General features: G+C 53.0%; 12 protein-coding genes across 12 annotated transcripts; 7 read left to right on the top strand and 5 right to left on the bottom strand.

The window, feature by feature from the left end:
• Positions 1–733: 733 nt before the first annotated feature.
• Positions 734–3,183, top strand: BDV17DRAFT_285289 (amidase signature domain-containing protein; the record flags this gene model as incomplete). The annotated part of the gene is made up of 12 exons (XM_073760686.1): positions 734–952; positions 1,005–1,050; positions 1,109–1,177; positions 1,242–1,450; positions 1,582–1,624; positions 1,664–1,809; positions 1,849–1,882; positions 1,958–2,436; positions 2,490–2,683; positions 2,759–2,794; positions 2,877–2,956; positions 3,092–3,183. The coding sequence occupies 12 exons, from the start codon at positions 734–736 to the stop codon at positions 3,181–3,183; spliced, it is 1,647 nt and encodes a 548-aa protein (XP_073610471.1).
• A 600-nt stretch (positions 3,184–3,783) lies between these two features.
• BDV17DRAFT_276550 (putative isoamyl alcohol oxidase) lies at positions 3,784–6,138 on the bottom strand. Its single transcript, XM_073759348.1, has 3 exons — positions 5,726–6,138; positions 5,464–5,664; positions 3,784–5,400 (listed from the first exon to the last, which is right to left on the bottom strand). The coding sequence occupies exons 1-3, from the start codon at positions 5,971–5,973 to the stop codon at positions 4,128–4,130; spliced, it is 1,722 nt and encodes a 573-aa protein (XP_073610470.1). The 5' UTR covers positions 5,974–6,138; the 3' UTR covers positions 3,784–4,127.
• Positions 6,139–6,163: 25 nt separating this feature from the next.
• Positions 6,164–6,814, top strand: BDV17DRAFT_234398 (uncharacterized protein). Its single transcript, XM_073755842.1, has one exon. The coding sequence runs from the start codon at positions 6,200–6,202 to the stop codon at positions 6,590–6,592; it is 393 nt and encodes a 130-aa protein (XP_073610469.1). The 5' UTR covers positions 6,164–6,199; the 3' UTR covers positions 6,593–6,814.
• On the top strand, positions 6,706–8,151 carry BDV17DRAFT_234339 (uncharacterized protein). The gene is made up of 3 exons (XM_073755840.1): positions 6,706–6,974; positions 7,035–7,407; positions 7,459–8,151. The coding sequence occupies exons 1-3, from the start codon at positions 6,819–6,821 to the stop codon at positions 8,031–8,033; spliced, it is 1,104 nt and encodes a 367-aa protein (XP_073610468.1). The 5' UTR covers positions 6,706–6,818; the 3' UTR covers positions 8,034–8,151.
• Positions 8,093–8,742, bottom strand: BDV17DRAFT_234396 (uncharacterized protein). The gene is made up of 2 exons (XM_073755841.1): positions 8,443–8,742; positions 8,093–8,375 (listed from the first exon to the last, which is right to left on the bottom strand). The coding sequence occupies exons 1-2, from the start codon at positions 8,630–8,632 to the stop codon at positions 8,152–8,154; spliced, it is 414 nt and encodes a 137-aa protein (XP_073610467.1). The 5' UTR covers positions 8,633–8,742; the 3' UTR covers positions 8,093–8,151.
• A 111-nt stretch (positions 8,743–8,853) lies between these two features.
• BDV17DRAFT_285286 (pyridoxal phosphate-dependent transferase) lies at positions 8,854–11,912 on the bottom strand (the record flags this gene model as incomplete). Its single annotated transcript, XM_073760685.1, has 4 exons — positions 8,854–9,159; positions 9,208–9,532; positions 9,582–10,772; positions 10,891–11,912. 4 exons carry the CDS (start codon positions 11,910–11,912, stop codon positions 8,854–8,856), a joined length of 2,844 nt encoding a protein of 947 aa, XP_073610466.1.
• Positions 11,913–13,553: 1,641 nt separating this feature from the next.
• On the top strand, positions 13,554–15,894 carry BDV17DRAFT_276545 (uncharacterized protein). The gene is made up of 2 exons (XM_073759347.1): positions 13,554–14,623; positions 14,671–15,894. Exons 1-2 carry the CDS (start codon positions 14,299–14,301, stop codon positions 15,330–15,332), a joined length of 987 nt encoding a protein of 328 aa, XP_073610465.1. The 5' UTR covers positions 13,554–14,298; the 3' UTR covers positions 15,333–15,894.
• Positions 15,868–17,421, top strand: BDV17DRAFT_296190 (FAD-dependent oxidoreductase; the record flags this gene model as incomplete). Its single annotated transcript, XM_073763236.1, has 5 exons — positions 15,868–16,287; positions 16,336–16,802; positions 16,849–16,909; positions 16,958–17,232; positions 17,292–17,421. The coding sequence occupies 5 exons, from the start codon at positions 15,868–15,870 to the stop codon at positions 17,419–17,421; spliced, it is 1,353 nt and encodes a 450-aa protein (XP_073610464.1).
• Positions 17,422–18,579: 1,158 nt separating this feature from the next.
• On the top strand, positions 18,580–19,962 carry BDV17DRAFT_296189 (uncharacterized protein; the record flags this gene model as incomplete). The annotated part of the gene is made up of 1 exon (XM_073763235.1): positions 18,580–19,962. One exon carries the CDS (start codon positions 18,580–18,582, stop codon positions 19,960–19,962), a length of 1,383 nt encoding a protein of 460 aa, XP_073610463.1.
• A 603-nt stretch (positions 19,963–20,565) lies between these two features.
• On the bottom strand, positions 20,566–20,943 carry BDV17DRAFT_296188 (uncharacterized protein; the record flags this gene model as incomplete). Its single annotated transcript, XM_073763234.1, has 1 exon — positions 20,566–20,943. The coding sequence occupies one exon, from the start codon at positions 20,941–20,943 to the stop codon at positions 20,566–20,568; it is 378 nt and encodes a 125-aa protein (XP_073610462.1).
• A 111-nt stretch (positions 20,944–21,054) lies between these two features.
• Positions 21,055–22,287, bottom strand: BDV17DRAFT_285283 (uncharacterized protein; the record flags this gene model as incomplete). Its single annotated transcript, XM_073760684.1, has 3 exons — positions 21,055–21,362; positions 21,419–21,848; positions 21,904–22,287. 3 exons carry the CDS (start codon positions 22,285–22,287, stop codon positions 21,055–21,057), a joined length of 1,122 nt encoding a protein of 373 aa, XP_073610461.1.
• An 800-nt stretch (positions 22,288–23,087) lies between these two features.
• BDV17DRAFT_296186 (uncharacterized protein) lies at positions 23,088–23,534 on the top strand (the record flags this gene model as incomplete). The annotated part of the gene is made up of 1 exon (XM_073763233.1): positions 23,088–23,534. One exon carries the CDS (start codon positions 23,088–23,090, stop codon positions 23,532–23,534), a length of 447 nt encoding a protein of 148 aa, XP_073610460.1.
• Between the last annotated feature and the right edge of the window lie 15 nt (positions 23,535–23,549).

Here is a 23,549-nt window from a genome sequence, read left to right as displayed (position 1 = left end):
ATTTATTACAAAATTTTGAGCCCGTCCAATCTCGGTCCCAAGGCGCTGTGTATATCCCGGCGTCTGAGCGATTCTCACGAACCTTGGCCGGAATTTACCGGTCTGGAGCATAATGACACTTGTGATGCGGAGTAGTAAACTTTTCTTTTCCGCTTTATCTGGCCAGCTTTCTTCGGGGCACTTTCGAAGGGATGGGCAAAACAGCGAGATATGTCGGAACTCGAAGCAGCTGCCGCGACTGTAGGGCTTCCAGCTGGAAAGGGTTGTCGATGAAAACACCAAAGAAATAAAATTCCGACCTTTCAGCTTACACTGTTAGCACGTAGGATATCTGCGTACAATAGCTACCACAGTAAACCATTGATTCTCGATAGCAGCTTCTCGTGAGGCTGTGAGCAACATGCATTAGTGCGCGGTTGATAGACGGGTTGTTGGAGAACTCGGGAATATCAGACAGCAGATTGGCTCTCTATAACCTTGGCATGATTAACTCAGTAGAAGGAAGATAGGGAGCAGTTCCTTGAGAGATAAGCTTTGTCTGAACATGCAGGTCCAAGAGAACACCCCACGGATATCAGGAACACCTTTGGCTGATTTACAAACTACTCCAACCGGCTTTCTTCCTATTTAGTCTAGATATGACCCGGCATATAAACAATATAAAGGGTTCCATAGCCGTCTCGAATTCCAGTTTCTCTTACCATGTTCGATATCATCGAAGACCATGTCAAGAATGGCTGGGTTCCTAACACCGAGAACGGTACTACTGGGAACGCTCACAATCCTTGATCTGCTCATCTCTGCTAGGGCTGACAACCTCGCCCACGGTAGGGTGACCGTCCTCAATGGGATTTCTTACTATGTGGGAGATGTTCCTGTAGCCCAACTGTCGGACGTGTACTTTTCTGGCCGGGACTCACTTCCCGATGTTGACGTCGTACCTATGATCGCTGTCTCCAGCAATGCTTAACTTTACAGGTGACGAATTCGATGCGATTATTGAGGACTACTTGAGTCACGACGATGTGTTTCATACTGAGTTTCTCGGTGGTAAGTAGCACCTTTCGACAAGGCCAGGGCTGCGAAGCCATGGAATGACTCGAGCCAGCTGCCTACCTCTCGTATCCCGGGTCAGCCTCTCCGGTACTCGGCATGGATTTTATGAAAAAAGAGCTTCGTGAAAAATAATACGACACTATGAAAAAGGAGCTTCGTGAAAAATAATACGACACTGTTCATAGTGTCGCCATTATATACGAGCAATGCGTCAGAAACTGTTGTGAAGGCTCGGTTGACAGATGAGCTGCCACCAGGGCCATATTTTGTTTCGACCGCGTCCGGAAATGTCTTCAAAGCCCATCGGGTGTACGAAGGTACCCAATATGCCTTTCTGAAACCGGCTGTGAGCGATGAGGATGGTGGCTATCGTGCCCTTTCAGTAACTACTGAGGTACGGCGTATATATGCTAAATTGACTGTCCACTTGAAGCATTGTACTAACGACCTCGCAGGGTATTCTCGGACGAGGCATCGCTGTGCCTTTACGGTTATACTATGTTGCTACACCTGAGAAGCCATTAGCAGGGGTACCCATTCCAAATCCGTTCTTCAATGTTGTTTTCTAGTTCTAGCAAATGACGTTGATGCTAGCTTCGAATGGGAGTAAAGGATATTTTCCATGTCAACGGTCTTCGCACAAGCGGTGGAAACGGCGCCTACTACTCACTCTACGGGCCACGCAATGCGACGGGAACTGCTATCCAGCGACTGATTGATCTCGGCGCGGTCTTTATAGGTAAGATGGGAACAGTACAGTTTGCCAACGGGGGCCGTCCGACTGCCGACTAGGTCGACTTCCATTGCCTCTTCAATCCCCGTGTACGTCATCTCCTTTGACTTGTCTCCTTCCACTCGGATCTGTGTGTTGATATTGTATCAAGGGCGTATGGCTATCAAGACCCAAGCGGCTCTTCTTCCGGTCCTGGCGCTGGAATTGGCGCCTACGACTGGCTCGACATCGCCATTGGCAGCGATACCGGCGGCTCAATGCGAGGTCCTGCGGGTGCGCAAGGCATATACGGCAATCGGCCTAGTACTGGTGCCGTGGATCTGGATGAGGTGATTCCGTTGTGCTCGGGGCTTGATACGACTGGGGTCTTTGCACGCAACGCAGAGACATGGTCTCGCGTTGTGAGTGTATGGTATAAAGACTTGGAGGCCGACTCCCAATCGTTTCCCAAGGAACTGCTCTATCCAACTGCTTCTTTCTTAGAAGATGCCGTGGCTAGCTTGGGGGCTAGGGGAGTGATTGAGGAGTTTGTGCTGAGATTGGAGAAATTTCTGAGTGTCAACAGAACCGCCGTGGATGTAGATGCGACTTGGAACTCGACTAAACTTCTTGATGCGCCAACGACTTTGCAGGATATGCTGCACTACGTATATTACCTCTCTTCGGACGCCTGTCTAGCTTGTCGCTGACCCGTTACTAGACCTATGGCACCCTTATCTCCGTCTACCAGTGGCTTCACCTTGGGGTGCCTTTCTTCCGCGACTACGGCGCAAAGCACGATGGCCGTACTCCGTACATCAACCCAGGTCCCCTGCTGAGGCGGGAGATTGGACAAGATCGAGGTCAATCAGGATGGAATGGAGCCTGGACGAACAAAACCATTTTCAAAAACTGGTGGAGCGGAGCATCTGGCTTCGGAGCCCACAGCAATGAATCCTGCTCCGAGGGCATCTAAATTTATCCCAACAGTATGGGACAGCCCAACTACCGTGATCAATATCTCGGGTAAGTGACCCCTCCACATTCTGGCGCCAAAACAAAAGGAGTGACAAGGACATGGCCGCGACTGACTTCTGCCCGAGTACAGTCATCCAACTGCTCCATATTGGGGAATGTCTGACAGCAAAATTGCCGTCTTCGCTGGTCTCCCCGACCTGGTCGTTCCTAGTATGTACCCTCTCAGCGCGCATGAATCAATAAAGTTTACTGACACGAACGAGTCGGCCAGATACCCTACAACAGCACAAGGTCCGGCAGGACCGAGTACTTGCCCGTGACCATGAGCTTGGTAGCAGCCGGGAGGCTGCGACTTGATGGTGGCGTCAATGGTGCGCGAGATGGAGGCCCAAGCTATTCTGAAGCCGGTTGCAGCTGGCGCCATGTTGTTCCCTTAATGAGCAGCGAGCCGAGAAGAGGATAGAGTAGTTAAAATCTCGTATGGTGTTCGAGAAGCGTCTAAAATGTGGGCTACTCACCTGCACTGTCTCAGATCCTTCGAGGTTTGGGCGATGCAAGATAAAGTATGGATTCGGTTAACTTGTGCCCTGCTTGCTCTGCAGGGCTAGGCTTCTAGGTACCAGGGTTGATTCACACCAAATTCATGTAATAGCTTTTCGACAGTCATGTTCAATCTCTGTATCTGCAACCGCAGTACTTTAGACGGTCTCCCAGGATTCCCGTCGTCAGGAAAGCCTCGATCCCGTGGGCCTCGGCATTTCCATTTCAGCAACGCTGCAGTGTCCAAGTTTCCCTTGATGCTAAAAGTTGGAGCAGACTAGCCGTGGACGGTGTTCGACAAAATTCGCCCACTCAATCAGGATTCTGCGCCGAGCAAAGCAAGTTAACCACGTGCTATAAGCCTATGACACTGCATGTAGGGCAGAACGCCGAGGCGCCGAGGGACGCTTTGTCTGGACCGGAACGCTTAAGCCCTTCAAGGAAGTGGACTCCGTAGCTGACTCCACCTGTGTCATTTTGGCTTTTGGGGGCCGGAGGTCGAAGTGAGCACGCCATGTGGATCCAGGAAGTAAGCTCTGTCAGCGCTACCAAGACGCCATGAACTTAAACATCAGCTTCTAGCTTTCTTTTAATATCTGTATAGTGCTATCTGGTGCTAGATGGCGTCTGGACCGTGTCGCAGGATAATTGCCTGACAGTACGGCCCCAATTCCAGTCCTGCGTATTTGCGAATCGAAACACACAATGTGCCTGGAACTATCGTTGCATGGGAAAAGTATAAACTGCCATTCAAAAGATTTTATGGTAGTCTATCAGGTCTATGGTCTATGATATAAATCGCTCTATAACAATACATATTTGAAATAGTAGCTACAATGCGTTAAGCGGCACAAACGTACTCACGACGGACAGTGGCCTTGCACATCCGTCCAGAGTCCGAGACAGTCCAGTAATCACTGTTGACTCCCTTGAGGACATAGAAGAAGTTGGAAGGATCCCACTTGGCCTTGATCTGGGCCAGCTTCTCGTAGTTGGAGCCGAAGAAAACCTCCTTCCAGTTGGGCTGGCGGAAATTGGACTCGTTCTCGTACGCACCACCACCGGGCGTCACGGCTTCGAGAAGAGGAACAAGCTCCTCGGTCATAGTCTCCTGCTCAGCGAGCAGCTGGGACCAAGGGGCGGTATTGTTGAAGGTGATGCCGATCTGCATAGTGACGGCAGCCTCGCGCCAAGGAGCAAAGATGGCATTGTCAACGTCATTGGTGCGAGAGACATCAAGACCGACACCAACGGCAACTACACCCTGAGAGGTGATGTTGTAGATAGCCGTAGACAGGCCTTTAGGGTTGGACTCAACCACGGACCTCGGAAGCAGACGGCCGCCGTAAGTGAACTCGCCAACTCCGAGGTTGCCGTTGGGCAGGGGACCCATGTACTTCTCGTAAAAGTCATAGTACGAGTCATGCTCGGTGTAAGAGACAGTGTACTTGATGTCCAGAGCAGTGAGCTCGTTCAGGAAGGGAGTAAGGATGGCCTCGACCTGCGCGCTGGTCTGGTTGTAGGCAGTGAGTGGGTTGATGAGGAAGGTACCAGGAAGAATCTGGTAGATGACGGTGGTTCCAGCGTCAATCATGGCAGGCAGGAGACGGTGGAAGTGGTCAAGCGCGTTGATGTAGGCAGTGTCCGAGAGGTTCTTGGTGCTAAAAGCAACAGAGGCTCCCGACACAATCTCGCTGGGGAACGCCTTGACAGTGACCGAGACGACAACACCCCAGTTGCCCGCACCACCACCGCTGAGAGCCCAGTAGAGGTCGGTGTTCTCTTCACGCGAAGCCGTCACAACCTCGCCAGCAGCGGTAACAACCTCAAAGGACAGGGTCTGGTCTGCGCCGAGACCGAAGCTCGAGCTAAGAGCCGAGTGTCCTCCACCCATGATGTATCCTCCAGCCAGACCAACGGTCGGGCACTCGCCACCGACGACAACATGTCCCCGTGCGTGAGTAACCTCCAGGATCTGGTAGCCCTGTACGCCACTGCCCAGTTTATACGCCGGTCCGGAGTAGGTGGAGTCGGACCAGTCCAAATATTCGATGTCATTGAGGTGATGGGTCCAGACAGAGAGGGCGCCGGCACCGGTGGAACGACCTAGGTAGCTGGTAGCTGTCTGTCAGCGATCATGCTTGGAGATGGAAAGTGAGGAAAGGGCTGTTTCTTACTCGTGACCGGTGTTCTTGATGACGAAGCGGATGTTGTTCTCCTGCGCAAAGTTGATCGCGGCGACGACATCGTCACTGGACGAGACATTGACGGCGTAGCTCACGTAGTTTCCGAGCTGGCAAGGAGTGGACTTGTCGGTGAAGGGATCGCAGCTGCGGTTGGCAAAGTACTGCTGCATGACAGAGGAAGAGGAGAGATAGCTACGGGCGCGCGCAAGTCAGCATTCCAGCGCAAGCAAGGGACAGTCTGGGCATTCCATACTGAGTCTGGGGGTAATTCCAGTCAGCCTGCAGCTCGACGCAAGCAGCCTCATCGTAGCTCGGCTCGTGGCAGGGAGAACCGACGGGCACCGTGGCGATCAGACGGCCACCCACGGTGCTGTTGAGGGCATTCCACTGGTCAGCGGAGGGCCAGCAGGCATCGCCTGGGAGACAGTGGCAATCCGCGGACGACGCAGCGGTCGAACGGAAGAAGAGCAGGGCAGCCGCGACGGACCAGACGGCCTTCATGGTGGGCGGGAGAGAGGGAGGGAGCAGGATGAGGCACGAACCTTCGCCAGGGCCAAGGACGATATCTGAATCTTATACTCAATCGCGGCGCGATCCACGCAGAGTAAGACAGTAGTGAGCCTCGGAGGCTATGGCCGCCACGTGTCGGACATGCTGCCCAAAGCCGTTAAACGGCCAGACTATGCCAGATGCGAGCACAAGGCGCAGGAATAAATCAATCTATCGAATGCTTAGTGCCGGCGCTGTGTGGGCACTGACTCTGCAAGCGAGGGGCAATGCCACTATTGGACTGACTCGACCGTTTAATTCGACCGATTTCAGAGTTCGCGCCAGATCGGAATCGCCGGATAAGCGAAGTTCAACCGACCAGAGGCCCCAGATGATCACAGGCGATCGGCACTGTTCGCTGTCTGATCTTCGTCCGTGCGATCAGGTTGTGCATTGGCTCCTCAAGAATGATTCAACACAGACAATAGATACACCGTTCACCTTGTGGCTTGCTGCCGGGGTTTCACTCGTAACTCGTACCTGCGTAGCCCTAGGATGTGGCGCCGTAAGCTTTGAGCCATGGATCTTTTTCTCGCCGATACCCACTTGCGATACATTTCCAGGCCAGTGAAATGTCTCCTTCCTGTGCCTCAACCTCGCCCAGCCTAATAATTTCGGCACTTGTGCGCCATGGCTGTTTGCAAGAACGAGTCAGAGCCCAAGGTCCGTCGACTCGCTGCAATACTCGTCCAAAGTCTATTCCCCAACTCTGCTTGCCTGATATAAATACTTGCGCGATGAAAACGGGCCTGCGTCCCTGGGCTGTCGGGAGAGGCTGCTGCCAACTGTGAGAAACCATGAGCTTCGATACAAGCAATGACCCGGGCTTTGCCCTGGTCCGGGGCATGTGGGCTGCCAATGCTGTGGCTGCCATTATCTTGATTTTACGAGTCGTTGCGAAGTTCAAGCTGCGCCAGTTTCGCTTCGACGATGTGCTGATGATCGTGGCCTGGGTGAGTCCTGCCACTGGAGATATGTTCGGATTTGTTGCTAACAGACGGGATTGAATATAGGCCATGACTCTCGCAGCCACCGTCCTCCTACAGAAATCGGTCGACCACGGCTTCGGAACGAACCTCGAGCTGCTGCAATACCCTGACCTGAGGGTCGTGCTCAAGGCCATCGCCATCGAGATCCCCCTCGTCACCATCAGTACCGGATTCGCTCGCTCCGCCTTTGCGCTATACATCATTGCCATTCTAGGCGGCAACCGCAATTACCAGATCATGCTCTGGAGCGTCATGCTGCTCCAGCTCGCTGGAAACATTGTCTCGGGTGTCCTTCCCCTCAGCATCTGCGACGACGTGAGAATCCTCTGGGATCCAACAGTCAAAACAACCTGCGGCAACAGCGACTCGGTCATCAAATTCGCCTACTTCTCGTCTGGTAAGGTCTCCCCTAACCTTTCAGTTTTGGATCAAGAACTGACTCGACCAGCCCTCAATTCCGCAACAGACTTCTTTCTGGCCGTCTTTCCGACAGTCATCTTCTGGAACTTGAACCTCCGCCTGCGCATAAAACTCAGTCTGATCATCCTGATGAGTCTCGGTATCCTTGCCATGATCGCATCGGTCATCAAATGTACCAAGTACGGCGATATCCCAGGCATCACGAACCTCGGGTCTACCGGCGGCGTCGAGCTCATTCGCTGGGGATACGCCGAGAACCTAATCATTATCATTACATCATCTGTTCCCTGTATCCGGCCTCTTCTCGTTTCGTCAGTGCGGAAGATCTCTAGTGCTGCGAGGTCACGGTCGTATGAACTTAGCGGTCCGTTCTCTGGAAACAAAGGACCGTCCGGAGCATCGAGGAAGATCCACACCAGCTCTCAGCCTGAGGCCATGGACGAGGAACCAGATCTGCCAGATGAGAACGATAGTATCGAGCGGATTTTGAAGAACGCAGAGGAGCAAGATCGGAATCGCGACATACGTCGCGGCATCACGAAGCAGGTTGAGATCTCGGTCATGTCGGCGCATAGTCGGTCAGAGGGCAGTGGGAGCCGGTAGGGGTCTTTCTTTCATGTACATATTTCATTATCTATTTTTGGTGACGGTTTCACGTTTATGTTGATAACAAGCGAATACCTTTATGTTTTGTCTTCATTGTCCATGGACCATCTGGTCTTTATCCGACAGGATATAAAAGGACATTGCTCTCCGAGCGTGCCAACCACAGCATCCTATGCCTATATTCCAGTTCAAGAATTTCAGCACCACAAGCAAACCAACTTGAACCAAAACAATGTCTGCCCAACAAAAACCTCTCTGGCTGTGCCTTGTCCGCTATATGAAAGGCCTGGGTACTGCCGGCAGATGCTGTTTGTTTGTATGCGAAGATGGAGAGCCAGGCTGGATATACGAGATCAAAGTCAACCAGGAATCGTTAGTTTACGAGCCTCCGACTGAAACGACTGACCTGTACCCATCGAATCCATGGTCGATGTTTGTACTGGGACACTTGTCGGAGGAGCAGCATGCGATCGTGAGGAAGGTAGCACAGCGGGTCCCACTCCCAGCTTCCACAGAGTCGGACGTGAACGAAGCCACGCAAACCTGGTCCGTTCAGGTAATAGAAGAACTCGTGAAGCTCGACATTGTGTGGTCATTCAGGCTTGAAGAGGCAAAATCGGCGATGCATGACAGGTTGCCGAAAATCAAACATATGAACGATCTAAAGAAGAAGATGTAGCTGCGATAGCAGCCAGGTGCAGCTCTTTGTGTATTTACCCACATCTACTATTAATGTATCAAGTGCATGTCGACCACGTTCCAAAGCCTTTCACTTTGCGGTTCGGGAGGTGAAGCTATTCGTTCGTCAAATGGCGTCTCATCCTAAACCCGGCCACGAAGTTTCATAACCAGTAGCAAAACCCGCAGACCAGGTCTCATCGAGGAACGGCCATTGCATCATTTCCGCTTCCAAGTCGTAGGCCCCTTCTAAAGACATCGAGCCTCCCCGAATTGCAGTCGTAGTCTGGTCAACAGGGGTCGTGGGTCCACGAGACGTTGACGGATCAGGTCGGGAGATGCGAATGTCGCCATATTCGTCAAAAGTACCAGCCAAAGTGAGATGACCTTGCTGGGTTGAGCGCGCACTCTCGTAGAATCGGTTGGCGTCTTGAAGAGTTCGCCACTATCATGGTCAGTTTTATCCGGTACGACAACGACTGGCACGACATACCCAGCTAGTCCCGACATCCCAGAACCGACACAACCGCTCCAGATACTCCAAATTCCACTTCTTCTCTTGCTCCGCCCTTTCCAACCCTCCTGGATAGCGCCTCGGGTACACTGTCCCATACATATTGATATGGGCAGCGACAAAGACGCTGAATCCGGCATAGGGTGTGATTACCGGCGTTGCGCAGCTGTCAAGGGCAGACAGGATGGCTCCGATGCGCTGGGCGGTAGAGAACAAAATGTCGATCGTCTCGTCACTGTCACTCTCCGAGCTATCGTGGGCTTTGGGGCTCGCGAGGAACCGGTCGCGATACAGAAAAAGAATACTGCGTGGCATTAGTCCGGTCGGCAATTGTAGGAGCAGCGCAGTTTCACCTCATAAAGTAGACTAGATTGATGTAGGCAAACAATTCACCATAACCAAGGGCGACATGGGTGGGCGCACTGGTAGCTGGGTAGTGAACGGTGGTATCCTGGAGAGCCCGCCACTGGTCGAGCTCGTTCTTCAAGGCCGTCCACGTCGACAGGGATGACGGTGTTGCGCCTCGCGCTCGGCCGCGACGGCTTTCATTTGCAAAGCGCAGGATGCGAACGAAGATGTCGAACCCTCGCGTCACAATGATCAACCCGTGTTCTATTCCCAGTCGCACTCGCTCAGACACTGTCCCTTGTATGTCTGCCGGTGTAAGCCGTCGCGTCACCCTTCCGAAGTTGAAATCCGAGTCGACCATGGGCAATGGCACAGATATCTGACCGAACGACAGCGCGAAATGTTGCCGAGCGCCCGAGCTCAATTCGCAGTCCTGGGCGAAGCAACACCAGTATGTGCGGACGAGCTGTTCATACGCGATCTGGACATGGCCAAAAAACTCGTCGGGCGCATGTTCCATGTGATCGTCTGCACTTTTCAGCAGCGACTGGATCATGTATGTTGCCATTCCACTGTACATCCACGCGCGGTACGGTCGACCAGAGCCCCATTCGTATAACGAGACCATCACGAGCGATTGCGCGAGCGGGAGGGAGGGAGCCTCGAAGGCGCGATGGGCCAGCTGGGATCGAGCATATTCGGCGTAGGATTCCGAAGGTGCGAGGTCAGAGTCGGTCATGAAACGTGCACAGAGCGAGAGGAGGGCGGCGAGGAAGACGGGCTCAACGGCGGAGACATCGCGCGACAGATCGGCGATCAGCGAGGGGTAGTGCAGGAAGTTGACGACGGGGAACTTCTTGCGATAGAGGTCGCAGGCGGCGATGAGGGTGGAAGAGGGGAGAGTGATGCCATTGAGAGGTCTCGTTTTGGTTGTTTCGACGCTGGTCGGAGTAGGAGTTGGAGGTTGTTCTGTCGACAGAGCCTGCGGTGTTTGCGGAGGTCGCGGAGGTCGCGTCGTCCTGTGTGGGACTCGCGCCAAGGGAGTCGATGAAGAGCGAGGAGAGCGAGGGTCGGTGAGCAGGCAGGGGCTGCGGTTCAGGCGGAGGCAGCGACGGCAAGGAGGGCGGCCATCGTGGACGCACTTGACCTTGGACTGGCGGCAGTGGTCGCAGGAGATGGAGAGGCGCATCTTGAGTCTATTCACTTCTCTAAAGGTCGGGAATGATAAGAGTCGGGGTCATCGGGAATACGGGAATGATAGCATTGATTATGTATTAGGTAAGCTCCTTGTTCTGTGCCTCGATCCAGTCACACAACCGGTCCACTTCAGTCTCGTCTGTGGCCCACGATGTCACAATGCGAATGACAGTGCTCTCTGGCCTCTTCTGCCATGCGTAAAACCGAATGCGCTCCTGCAGCGGGGCCAGCTTCTCGTTGTCGACCGCCACAAAGACCTGGTTGGTCTCGGTCTCGGCCGCGAGTTCCCATCCACTCTTGACCAACTGGGCCGAGATCCTCCTGGCCATTGCATTTGCATGTCGCGCCAGCTGGAAGAACAATCCGTCGCGAAACAATTCGCAGAACTGCACGCCCATGACTCTGGACTTGCCCAGCAACGCCCCGCGCTGCTTCATGTGGAACTCGAATCCCTCTGCCAACGTCCTGCGCACGACAATGGCCTCTCCCAGTAACGCTCCCATCTTGGTGCCTCCAATCCAGAAAATGTCCGTGTAATCGACCAGGTCCCGCAGTGTCACATCGTTCGCCTCTGCCGTCAATGCCACCCCAAGCCTTGCTCCATCCACAAGCATTAGTAATCCCCGCCGTCGGCAGGTCTCGGACAATGCGTTGAGCTCTCGCCTGGAGTAGATCGTGCCCAGTTCCGTCGCGTTGGAGATGTAGACCAGTCGCGGCTTGGCCATGTGCGGGAAGAACGTATTCTGATCAAGCACCGTATCGAGATTTTCTGGCGTGATTTTGCCATGTACACCGGGTACTGGAATGATCTTGTGCCCGGTCGCCTCAATTGCCCCGGCCTCTTTGTCGATGATGTGTCCTGTCTGCACAGCGAGCACAGCTTCATACGGCCGCAAGCAGCTCGCGATTGAAACCAGATTTGCTGATGTCCCGCTAGGCACAAAGTGAATAGCGACCTCTTCCTCCGTTGCCTGCAACTCGGAAAGGAGCAACTGCCGTGCTTCTTGGGTGTACTCGTCTGTTCCGTAGCCGGTCTGCTGTGTTGTGTTGGTCTGAAGGAGCGCTTCCAGCAGGCGGGGGTGGGCGCCCTCGCTGTAGTCGTCCAGGAAACTGTATGGCTCAGTGACTTTGGCTATCATTGTGATTGTGGTTGAGTATAATGATATCTTGATCCTGGAAGTACTGAAGAAATTGACGTGATATAAAGCGTCATTCCCGGTCGGAAATAACATCGGGAAAGTGCAACAGAGTCACCATTCTCTTACGTAGTCCATGGTCTGGATCGTTCCATGATAATAAGAACTCCAACATGTTCGAAAAGCGAAAATAAACAAGGTCTTTGTAAGAGAGGCACTGACAATTATCTCCGACGAAAAGAAGAGTTGTTGACTTCTGTGCTGGTGATGTTCGAGGCGATCCGACGATATATATTTCTGGCACTGAGCAACACCACCTAGCATCACCAGTATCTTTCTTGGCTCAACACTACTCCCTCACCCTCCAGTACTTCGCTGTCTTTTTTTTTTTTTTTTTTTTTTAGTCTGTCGCGTCTTGAGTGCCATTTGAGCTCCACAACACCAAATATGGATCGAGTATAGACGGCGACGGTTGCGAGAATAAGCGCTGGCAGTGGTTAGCCTGCGGATAAGTCAATATACCAAGCAGAAAGATCTTCTAGTATTTTCCATCCCATGGGCGAACTCATCCGTCCTAGACTCACGGCTCACGGCCGATAAGGGTCTGAGCGACGACGCAAACGAAACGCAAACTCCGCAGCCAGAGCAATGAACAAGGGCAGAATGGCGACCTGGAAGGCGAGGCCTGCGATCATGACATTTGACTCCCACGCTCCTCAAGTCGGATCGCCTGCCGGGGACATTATCGCACTACCGGCGCTTTGCAGAGCGAGAGCAAGTGCATCGCATGAGACAAAGAGAAATGCCTAGCTTCGGACGGGGCCGAGACTATTCCTGGCTTATTATAGCTGGCGAGCGACGTTTCTTTGTTTAGAATCTTACATCAGAAAATAGTCGCAATAAGAGGGGTTGCCATGAAAGAGAATAACCCAGCACCACCAGGGCTAACCCAGAGATCAAGCTGTACACAAGCAGGACCAGACTCTGTTGCCCGGGATGCTGGGCTGCTAGCCTGGTACTGGATAGGCACCCTCGATCGAGCAAATCTCCAGGGTACACAATGCGGGGTCCATTTTTTCTTTATCTAGGCGGTGCTACTTAAAACCCATCGAATCCGTCTCCGTTTCAATGCTCTGATTCTGCCTATTCCTATACCTCGTATACTGTTGGGGAAGGCGCGGAGGGGTTATATACTCCGCTTCGAACACCAGATCAATTCACCAACAACTACCTACCTCCGTCAATACATACGCCCATTTCGTCACATCCATCATTATCGAATGGATTACTACATCATTATCATACGATTACGAAAATACCAAGAATAGCGCCGACCTAGTGCCAAGCGCCCCCCGCCGCAGCGCCAACAGCCCGAGTCCGAGTCCGAGTCCGAGCGACGGTCAGCCAGCAACATTCCCACCCCTCTATATCTACTTGTCCCCTCTCTCCCGTGTCCGTGTCCGTATCGCGACTCTATATCATCGCTGGACCCTGAAAATCATGTCTGCCTCGTCAACCCGCATTAAAACATGTCAGACCTGCGCCACCGCCAAGATCCGCTGCTTACGCTCCCCAGGCGCGACCACCTGCGACCGGTCAGTCCCCTACACGCCTGAGCATTTTGTCCTTTGCTAAACAACCACAGCTGCTCGAGACTGGGCAAGCCTTGCTATTTCAGGCCCGCCAGGCTGCGGCAGAATTGGCCTAAGAAAGAGACACGCATTGAATCCCTCGAAAAGCGACTCGACCAACTGCTGAGCCAAGGACAGTCATCACAGGGTCACAGCCCGGCCGATGAGAAGATCGGCGATGTCATTGACAAAGGCATATGTACGCTAGACGATGCCGCGGCTTTGCTGGACTTCTTCCTGCAGTATCTGATGCCGCATTTTCCATTCGTTGTGCTTCCTTCTCAATCAACTGCCGGCGAGCTTCGCGAGCGTAAGCCGTTTTTATTTCTGGCAATTCTATCAGTCGCCGCGACCGATGATCGGGCGCTGAAGCGAACTTTGGACGATGAATTCAGAAATGCGCTGGCCGAGCGAACGGTGCTGGCAAACCATCTACACCCGCCGTCACTGGAAACTCTGCAGGGTATTCTCATCGTTCTAGCATGGTGAGACTCCGTCGCGCATCGTGCCTTTTAGCTCTAACAATAATAGGAGCCAACATCAGGCCCAGCGGCGATCCGGACCGCGCGACTACGCGAACTACCTCCATATCGCCATCGGCCTTGTGGTTGACCTCGAATATGATAAGCCTCCGGAGATGCATCGACGTTGCAGACGGATGAGTATTCACGACATTGGTGCCGACGTCCGCCCGCTCAACCTACAACGGGCCGAACAGCGAGCAGCCATTGGGTGTTCCTTTCTCGGCTCATGGTGAGATGTCCACGTGCGACGCGAAGTTCCATCTAATTATAAGCAGTTTTGGGATTATCACACAGAAACGCTGCACATTTCCCTGGTCAGCACATCTGGAAGCTTTCGCTCTTGAGCTGGCCCAGAACCCTGAATATGCCAGTGATCAGTCCATCATTCATTTGGTCCGCCTGCAGCACGTCCTCGAGGAAATGGATCAAGTCTCCCCAGATACTGATTCCCTGGAGATGGAAAAAACCGGTAAAGCTTTCCAGCACACGTTTCGAACATTCAAAACAGAAATAGAGCAATTCAGTAATCAGCTTCCGTCCCAACCGGCCGCCAACAACTGTGAGTAGCATCCGATTGCTTGGGCGACTCCTTGCTAACTCCACAAGACCTTCTGACATGCCAACTGCATACGGTCAAATTGTATCTGTGCCAACTCAGTCTATTCGAATGCAAATCCATCTCCCAGATCCCGCCCAACCTTCGAGCTGAGATTGTTTGCCATGGACTCGCCGCAGCAAAGGCATCCTTTGATGATCTTATCTCAATCCCCGTCGGTTCCGAGCGTTGCTTTTGCTATGGCGAGTGGCTTCAGACCGGATTCAACATCATTCTCTCGTGCAAGCTAGCCTTGATGGCCCTATCTGATGAAGAATTGCGCCAGAGCCACCCGCACGCACGGTCACTCTGCGATGCGCTGGACATGCCTCGGGTGCTGAAGACCTGCGTTGACCGTCAACTGGCCCATCGCTCGCGCGGCTCGTCTCAGAAGACCGGATTCGACTATGTGGGGTGGCTGCAATGGATTCAGGAATGGTTCGGACGGCATTACAACAGATACTTGACACGCCAGGCAGGGGAGGAGACAAACATTGCGCCGCCATCTACTACGGCAGTGGACTATCCATCTCAACCAGTGCAACTCAATATGGGAGATATGGGCAGCCTAGGAGTGGCGGAGAATATGCTGCAATGGCCCATGTTTACTGATATGGGTCAGCCTGATAACCCGCTGGCGGGGTGGATGGACTTGAATCTTATTCCGATGTAAACTAGCTTTGTATACAACATTTACTTCTGTCTTCCGTATTGACCAGTAGGCCGAGCTCCTTGGCCTGTCACGGCGTCTCTCTTTGTGCCTAATCGTTGCCTTGGCGCCTTAATGTGATGGCCAGAGCCAAGGCAGCAACTGCAGACACGTCATGTGACCGTGGACGCCTGAGGAACCACAAACATCTCCGCCGGTCGGATTCCAGTCCCACAATCAACGCTTCAAGCTGCAACCGGCTACCACTGTCTGATATCCGGGCAGGGAATAATGGCCAATGCCTATCAAATCCTTTCGTTATCTTTACGCGTCCGACGAAAAAGCTACCCACGAGTCGACATGGCGGAGCAGATAGCGGAAGAGGCGCGGACTGGCGGATAATGCACTTTGGTGCGCGGCCCGCCTCCTCTTGATATCGCCCCCGCCCATCACGGGCTTATCTCGACTCTCGTCGAGGACGATATAATGCGCGCGTGCCCTTCCTGATGATATGATGCTCTCAGAATCGTCAGATCATCCTTCTACATCCACATCCAGCATGGGCTCCCTCTCCGGCTGGAAAAAATTGAACGTCGCCATTGTTGGCGGAGGTATTGGCGGCCTTGCCGCATCTATATCGCTCCGCCGCGCTGGCCATGACGTTACCATTTACGAGCGACACGATTTTGCTGGAGAGGTCGGTGCTTCGATTTCATGTGCTGCCAACGGTACCCGGTGGCTTCACGAATGGGGCGTGGATATTCCCAAAGGAGACCCCGTCATCCTGAAGAAGCTGATCAACCGTGACTGGAAGACCGGTGAGCCTGTCAGTGTGTATGACCTCGATGACTACGAGGAGCGCTGGGGCTATGTCTACAACATGTTCCACCGCCAGTACATGCATGCCATGCTGAAGGACTGCGCTCTGCAAGAAGAGGGCAAGGGGGGCTCGCCAGTCAAGCTACTGGTCAACCACCCAGTACGTCACCCATCACCAAAACCCGGAGTCCCAAACTAACCTTCTCAGTGCAAAGAGATTGATATCGACTCGGGCGTCATCACTTTCGAGAACGGCGCCACTGCCCAGCACGACCTGATCGTCGGCGCAGACGGCATCGGCTCCGCGGTCCGGCGCATCATCGGCTTGAACCCCGAGAAGAAGCCCGCTCCCTCCAGCTGTCTCCACGCCAACGTCATGACCGAAGACGCCGTCCGTCTGGGCCTCGTCGACTACTCTCAGGACTCGGCGCTTGAATACTGGGGCGGCCAGGAGGGCAAGTGGGACAAGATCGTGCTGTCCCCTTGCAACGGCGGCAAGCTGCTCTCGTATTACTGCTTCTTCCCGCGTGAGCAGGGCGACTATACTACTCATACTTGGGGTGGAGAAGACCGTCCTGTTGAGGAGCTTCTTGCGCCGTATCCTCAGCTAGATAAGCAGGTGCGCGACCATCTAGCTATTGGTATCGAGGTCCGGCCTTGGCGTCTTTGGGTGCAGTAAGTCACTATTGGCCACATCTGCAGAAACATACTAATGTTGTAGCCAACCCTACGAGTACATCAGCCGCAGCATGGTCTGCCTTCTCGGTGACGCAGGACACCCCGTACGTCTTTGTCCCTGATATGACACCAGCTTCGGCTAACGGTAGCAGATGATGCCCCACCAATCCCAAGGCGCCTGCATGGCCATCGAAGACGCCGCCGCGCTAGGAATTCTCTTCAACGAAGAAAACTTCTCCGGCGATGTGGCCGAGACGCTCCGCATCTACCAGGAGATCCGACTTCCCCGCGCCACGAAGGTGCAGGCTGCCTCTGCGAAGGCCGCGTACAACATCAACGAGCGAATTGGATTCTCGAGTAACACGGGGAACACGAACTATAAGGTTGAGGACGAGAAGAAGAAGTTGACTATCGAGGAGATGAATGCGTGAGTTCCCTGATCTCACTACCTTTCATACTGCGATGTCAAACTAATGAGCCTCGCAGGTACGATATGTACAAGGACATTGAGGAAGTGATTGCGGCCAAGCGGGGTATTCCCTTCCGGCAGAAATTCATCAGGGGGCTGCCGATTGGGTTGAAGATGTCGAATGGTGTCACTGTTGGAGAGTCATGATTTGATCCATTCGAGCTGTGTATATCTTTGATCGACGTCCTGTATATTGTTATTAAGCGCTAACGAATTGAGCCTTCCTGTTTTTGTCTTCAGCTCTAGCTAAGCCACGAGCTCTCTGCTAAAATACAAGGCAGGCGCACCCATCGCTCCTTCCTCAACGACACTTCACGGCTGCCCCAGCAACTAGCACCTTCCTATCTAGTCTACGGAAATCCCCCGTTGCACTCCCATAGTTAGTTCTGGCCGCACTCAAACCTGACGGAAGGAACGATCGAGCCTAGATCACGGGCACCTTCTTTTCTGGGATCTGGCTGTAGAGGCCCAGGGAGTTTGGCGTTTCGAAGGTCTACCAGACCCTCCCGTATCATCATCGACGGGCGTCTTGTTATCACAGCAATCGGTCTTACTTCGGGGCTCCAGCTTTACGACTGTAGTTCCTGCAAGACGTTGACGCCAACTTTCGCAACCAAACTACGGCCACGATACTGCGAAAGACGCCATTGCTCGCCCATTTGTGGGATATTGGCAGAATGGTAGATAATATGCCAGGGTCTAACACACGAGCCCTGGTCAGAAACTGTCGTTTTGGATGGGATCCCGGGCATTGAAGCGCAAGAACAACACCCCAGGTCTCAACGATCCGGAACGCAAATGGTTAGAGCATCCCTTTTCCCAACGGCGATGGACTTGAGCATTTGTTCAAGACCCGCCGAGCCCAAATGCTACTATCACCATCCTAAACTCGAGTTGTCGATTGATTGGCGCGGAACGTGGGATATTGAGCTGCATCTGCACATCCTCCAACCGCGAGAACGAGCTGCGCCAGCAAACTTCTGATCGAGAACAAAACGTATTGTTTGATGCATGAATGGAATGGATCGGAGATGTGACTGGCGAGTTGGAACTGCCCCAGAAGGCCATTCAGCCTTTGTTTCCACGGCTGTTGTGAGAGGGGGTGAATGAGATTCACCCGTAAACCAACCACAACAATGAGAACCATGAAGCCCTTTCCTGCAGAGATCGCCACAATGGCCACTGTGAAATGGACCTTCCCACTTAAGATCGTTATTCTGCTGGTTTCCTGCGTCTCATCCTTCGCTCTAACGTTGCTTCTTCCAATCGTTGATTGTTGTACCGATTATTCGCTGGTTACCGACCATGGATGCATCACCGCGCGGATTTCTTGATGTCATGCGCATCTACGAATGCTCGCAGGTTGTCTTCAGCTGTCTCCAGCGCAAACATCTCAAGAGGCTTCGTCTGACATGCAGGGCCATGGACGGACTGGTCGCATCCGAAGCATCGGAACTGTTCAGTAGGGCGTATGTGTGGGGGTATATCAGAGACTTGATGGTGCTGGAAGCACTCTCCCTCCGGCCCCGTCTGGCTCGATGTGTCAAGGAGCTGGTCTGGGATTGTTCTGCGACACGAGCTCGATATGCCTACTCTAGCGACAAAAAACACCTAAACAGAGGCATGGATGCTCTATTTGCTAAAGACTATAGCAAGGTTGCCATAGAGGGCGTCGACTTTTATATATTGCTCCAATCACTAACGCAGTTCCCTCGCCTGCAGCAGGTGACGGTTGATGCGCTCATGTTCAACTGGACGCGTAATTGCCATCGTCGAGCTTCAGGCGCGCGGAAATCACGAAACCCCTGCTACCACACCATCCTCAAGTCACCAGCCATGAGGATGTGCCAGCAATTGAAGATTGATCCTGTCAAAGCCATCGAGTTGATCGAGCCGCCTAGTCCAATGAGGCTGGAGGGAAACGAACAAATGGAACTTGAAAACTGGGCAAGGGCCGTGGTTGAAGGCTCAGAATACGATGTTCCTGTCACTGTTCTGAAGAGTATTCGGGATCGCGCAGACCGTGCGTTTCTCCTGCTTTCTGTCGCGCAAAAAGCGCTTCAGATGCAGCCTTTGAAATGCTTGGATATCCGGAATATGGCCTTCTCCGACGTAGAGTTCGAGACGGTAATCGTGCCCTGGTGCTTTTCGAGAAATATACGCACGCTGCGTCTGTTCTGTTGCGAAATCACCGTAAGCCCTGGAACCGATCCAAATGTGCTTTTCACCCGGTACGTTGGGAAAGATATCACTCTGGACCTGGCCAAAATCCAGCCATCCAAGACGACGAATGAGGAAATGGACGTCGAACAACCACAGAGCATCCGATTCCTCGATATGTCCTTTAGCGCAGACTCCGACTCCGACGACCCCAGTTACTTTCCCGCCACCGACGAAATGCTCGTCGAACAAGCCGAAATCAAGTGCGACGAAGAACACGAATATGCCGAGCTAATGGGCGACATCTACTGGGACGGGTATCACGTCGACAGCGAGTCCGAGTTTGGGGAGCCGGAGAACACTGTGCCGCTCATTCAAGAGTTCCCAATGGGGAGGTTGGATGGGCGTGGGGCGAGGATGATTCCACCAGCTTGGGGGGAGAATCTGCATTTGGTTTTCTCGGGGAAGAGCTGGGGATGCGACGGCGGGGTTTTGGTTGTGTTGTTTGATAATGTCGTTGCTCCTTAGGTCTATTGTCCACATATTATCGTCCTGGAGTAGCTGGATTTCCTACCACCAATTATTCCAGTTTCAAAGCATTATCGGCCCATGGGCCAAATTTTCTCAAATTTTCGTCAAGTAAGTTGAACTTGTCCCCGGGATAGCAGCAAATGGGCAAGAACGTTGTATTGAGTGGTCGGACTTGAAATATCCACTGTAGATGTAGACCGCGTGGCAGTAATGTAAGATACCGAAAACTTTTGACTTACCTTTTCATTGACGTTGAATTATGGGACATCGATCGAGGCTGCCACTGAAGAGTGTAGAGGAAAAGACCTGGCCCCGCGCAACCGGTATATGCCAATGGCGGGAAAGCAAAGGGCCGCAATGGGTGCAGAGCACAGCATTCTTCTGCTCTTTCACTCTCTCACTGCCTGTGTCTCTTGAAATTGAAGGCGTCTAGTTTATCTGCGCTCGCCTAGTCGTTCGCCATCAACCAACTCAAGTCTCGAGCTTTCTGCACCAGCAACCCGACCAGCACCACAGCGGGATTCAAGGAAGCGCGGATCAAGCTGAATCATGCTTTGGTATCGGCGACTCCTAATAGTACATCCTTTTGGAACCCAGGGATCATGCTTGCTCTAGCAAAGCAACGAGTTCCATACCTCTTACCATCCACCCCATTGCGCAACTCCGATTCGCGCACTCGTCTCTTAGGAAACTCAATGACACTTTTCGGATGGACTGTCCTACGTGCGTGCTGCCGTCCAGAATGAATGGTAGAGATGGAGCGACCACGGACTGAAAGACGCGCTTGTTGTTGTCGTCGACGGGGTTGAAGGGCTGCGTGAACGGAGCGCCGCTCTTCCGTTCTTTGTCTTTGTTAGAGAGGCTGCTCAGTGTGACAAAGAAGGCATTATCATGTCTCTCGACGGAGCGAACAATCTCTGACGAGGATTCTGACGGCGCTAGAGGCCGCCATCTGACGTAGAATTCGAAGGCGTTCATTCTGGGAGTTGTCGACGTGAAGAAACAGACTGCGCTACGAAATGAAATACAACACAACGTCGTTGGCTCAGGAAACCACATCAACTGCCTATGGAGTGAGTACATCTATGCCTACGCATAGTAATTGTTGACCTTCAACCCCTTGAACTCAAACTGTGTGCCTTCGCGCTTATCAATGACCTTCTTATGGTGTACGTCTTTGACTCTCGCCCGCACGTATTCTGTCCCTGTCGGCGCTGGAATATTGGGGTCCTTGTCCTCTTCTGACAGCAGACCCAATCTGTCGAGCAGCAGTGAGGACACCGGCTTCATGATCGTGTTGTCGCCCGGTCGGACAAAGTACAGCAGCCCGAGGCGCGCAATGTTAATTTGGTCCTTGGGGGGCGTGACAACACGGTGGATGGTGGATTTGATGAAGCCTACCAGAAGGCCAAGTCAGTCCAGCCTCTATGCCCAACAGGCCTCAAATACGTACCCTTCGTCAAAAACGTCAACGTGTCCGCCGCATTGCAGGTAATTCCCCCAGAAACCGGCTTAACCCACTTCCAGTTCCCCTCAGGCGTCCTGATCTGAAGGCCAGCGACATGCTGCGAGAAGAGCAGCGTCAGACTCCCAAAATTCGTGTGCCCGCCCTTGAAATAGTTCTGGGCTCTGTCCCACTCGTCTTGAGTGCGGACGTTGTAAATCATATACCGGAGGTGGTCATCGGAAATCTTATCGTAGTCGTGGGCGTCCGCTAGGAAATTCTCGGGCAGTTCGAGGATGATGGCCATGAGCACAAAAAGCTTACGGGCGACTTTGTCGAACAACTCCCGCTGGAACGAGGCAATCTCGTCGTAATTCTCAGCGACGATTTTGTGGCGGGGGAGGTTGGCCCACTGGGGGATGTCCTTCGGAATGTTCAACTAGCTGGATGTCAGCCATAACCTGCAATATTCTGCACAAGGGAAGAGGAAATACCATCTCAACATTATCCTTCACCCCCGTATCTCCGATCCACCGCTCATTCTCCCGATACCCAAAGTACTTCCCCTCGGCAAAGTTACAAGGAAAGTACCTCTTCTCCTCAAGCGGCTGCTTGAAAAAAGCATTGCCGAAGCTGAACTGCCGCAGTACACGCTCATCGTCGATCCCATGCCCGACAACTACCCAGAAGCCAACTCGGGTGATGGCGTCGTGGAGCTGCCTAGCGAGGGCTTCCTTGCCGCCGGGCTCGTCGAACCGCGAGAGGTCGATTTCGGCCAGGGGCGCCCAGTCGAGGTTCTCTGAGGTTGGGGCGGGGCGAGCCCACGGCTTGACGGGGACGGGCTCGATGGCCGATTCTTGGACAGCTGAGGGGGCCATGTTGGGTCAAATTAGCCAAGTCAACAATAACTAGGCGTTCGATAATTTTGAGCAGGGAATGTCCGGAGTATGCATTGCACTATGCCCATGACGAGCACAACGCTTATATACCCCTCCCTTCACCCTCCACCCGGCTTAACTCCGCGATAATCCATGCGAGTCATTCTGTCTTCCAGTCAGAAATGTGCACAAGAGTTGGAGAAGCTGTTTTATGCCGCAGGAAGCGGGGTTTGTGGTGATTCTCATTCTCGCCTTGAATTGCGTGATAGATACCCCAAGCAGCAGGCTTAGCCAAGTAGCACAAGACAAGGAGACCAAGATATGTCACTTCTTGGTGCCCAGTTATAGTAAGATGTTTGAGCTCATGTTGGGAGCTTGATTGTATTTTATACTCTTGTTACGTAAAGTCGTTGAGGAGTAAGATGCTTAATCTTTGCAGATTGACTATGCACAGGGGGTTTGCCCTAGCAACATTGGGGCCGGAGATGGCGAATACCAGGATTTAATCTCACAATCTGTGCCAACGATGAGCAATACTGCACATCTCCCCCGAGTAAGCAATCAGCACTTCTGGATGCCACTTGAAGGTACCCGAGTCCTGACGAACAATATCTGAGCCGCGTCGCCGAGTTACTCCAATGTCGTGATATCCTCTATTGTGGTATCACAGCTGACTCGTGGAGAGTTTTGCCATCTTTGTTTCTAGCTATAAAAACGAGGTATAACTACGATCAACATGTCCTCTTTGGCTGAGGCATTCCGAGTCCCTCCGAGTCCTCAGGATCCTCAGGCGATTCAAGATGGCCTCAGAAATCGCACCTGAAAAGGGCAATGCCCAAGTCACCTCATCAAGCATCTCACCCTCTCTGTCCGACACCCCCAAGACCACCGATGACCCCTCCCCACCCCGGCAATACGACCCCAATTTCGAAAAGCGCGTCATGCGCAAGGTCGACTTCTGGCTAGTAGGGTTCTACTCGTTCGTGTATATCTTTCGCGTAATCGACTCTGGGAACTATGCCAACGCCGCAATCATCAACCTCGAAGAAGGCAACGGGATCAAAGTCGAGCTGGGCTTCAGTCCCTCGCAATGGTCGTGGTCCCAGTCCATCTTCAGCTACAGCTACATGCTCTTCGAGCCGACGAATACAATCCTGCTTAAGAAATTCACGCCAAGCCGGTGGATGTTCATCCTTATCCTTGCGTGGGGCGTCTGCGCGACTGCGTCCGGCTTGCGATTGGGTTAGCTGAGGCGGGTTTCT

Source organism: Aspergillus undulatus (assembly GCF_047715775.1).
Source record: "Aspergillus undulatus strain CBS 261.88 unplaced genomic scaffold BDV17scaffold_85, whole genome shotgun sequence".
NCBI lineage: Eukaryota > Fungi > Ascomycota > Eurotiomycetes > Eurotiales > Aspergillaceae > Aspergillus > Aspergillus undulatus.
This window is presented reverse-complemented; position numbering and strand designations above follow the sequence as displayed.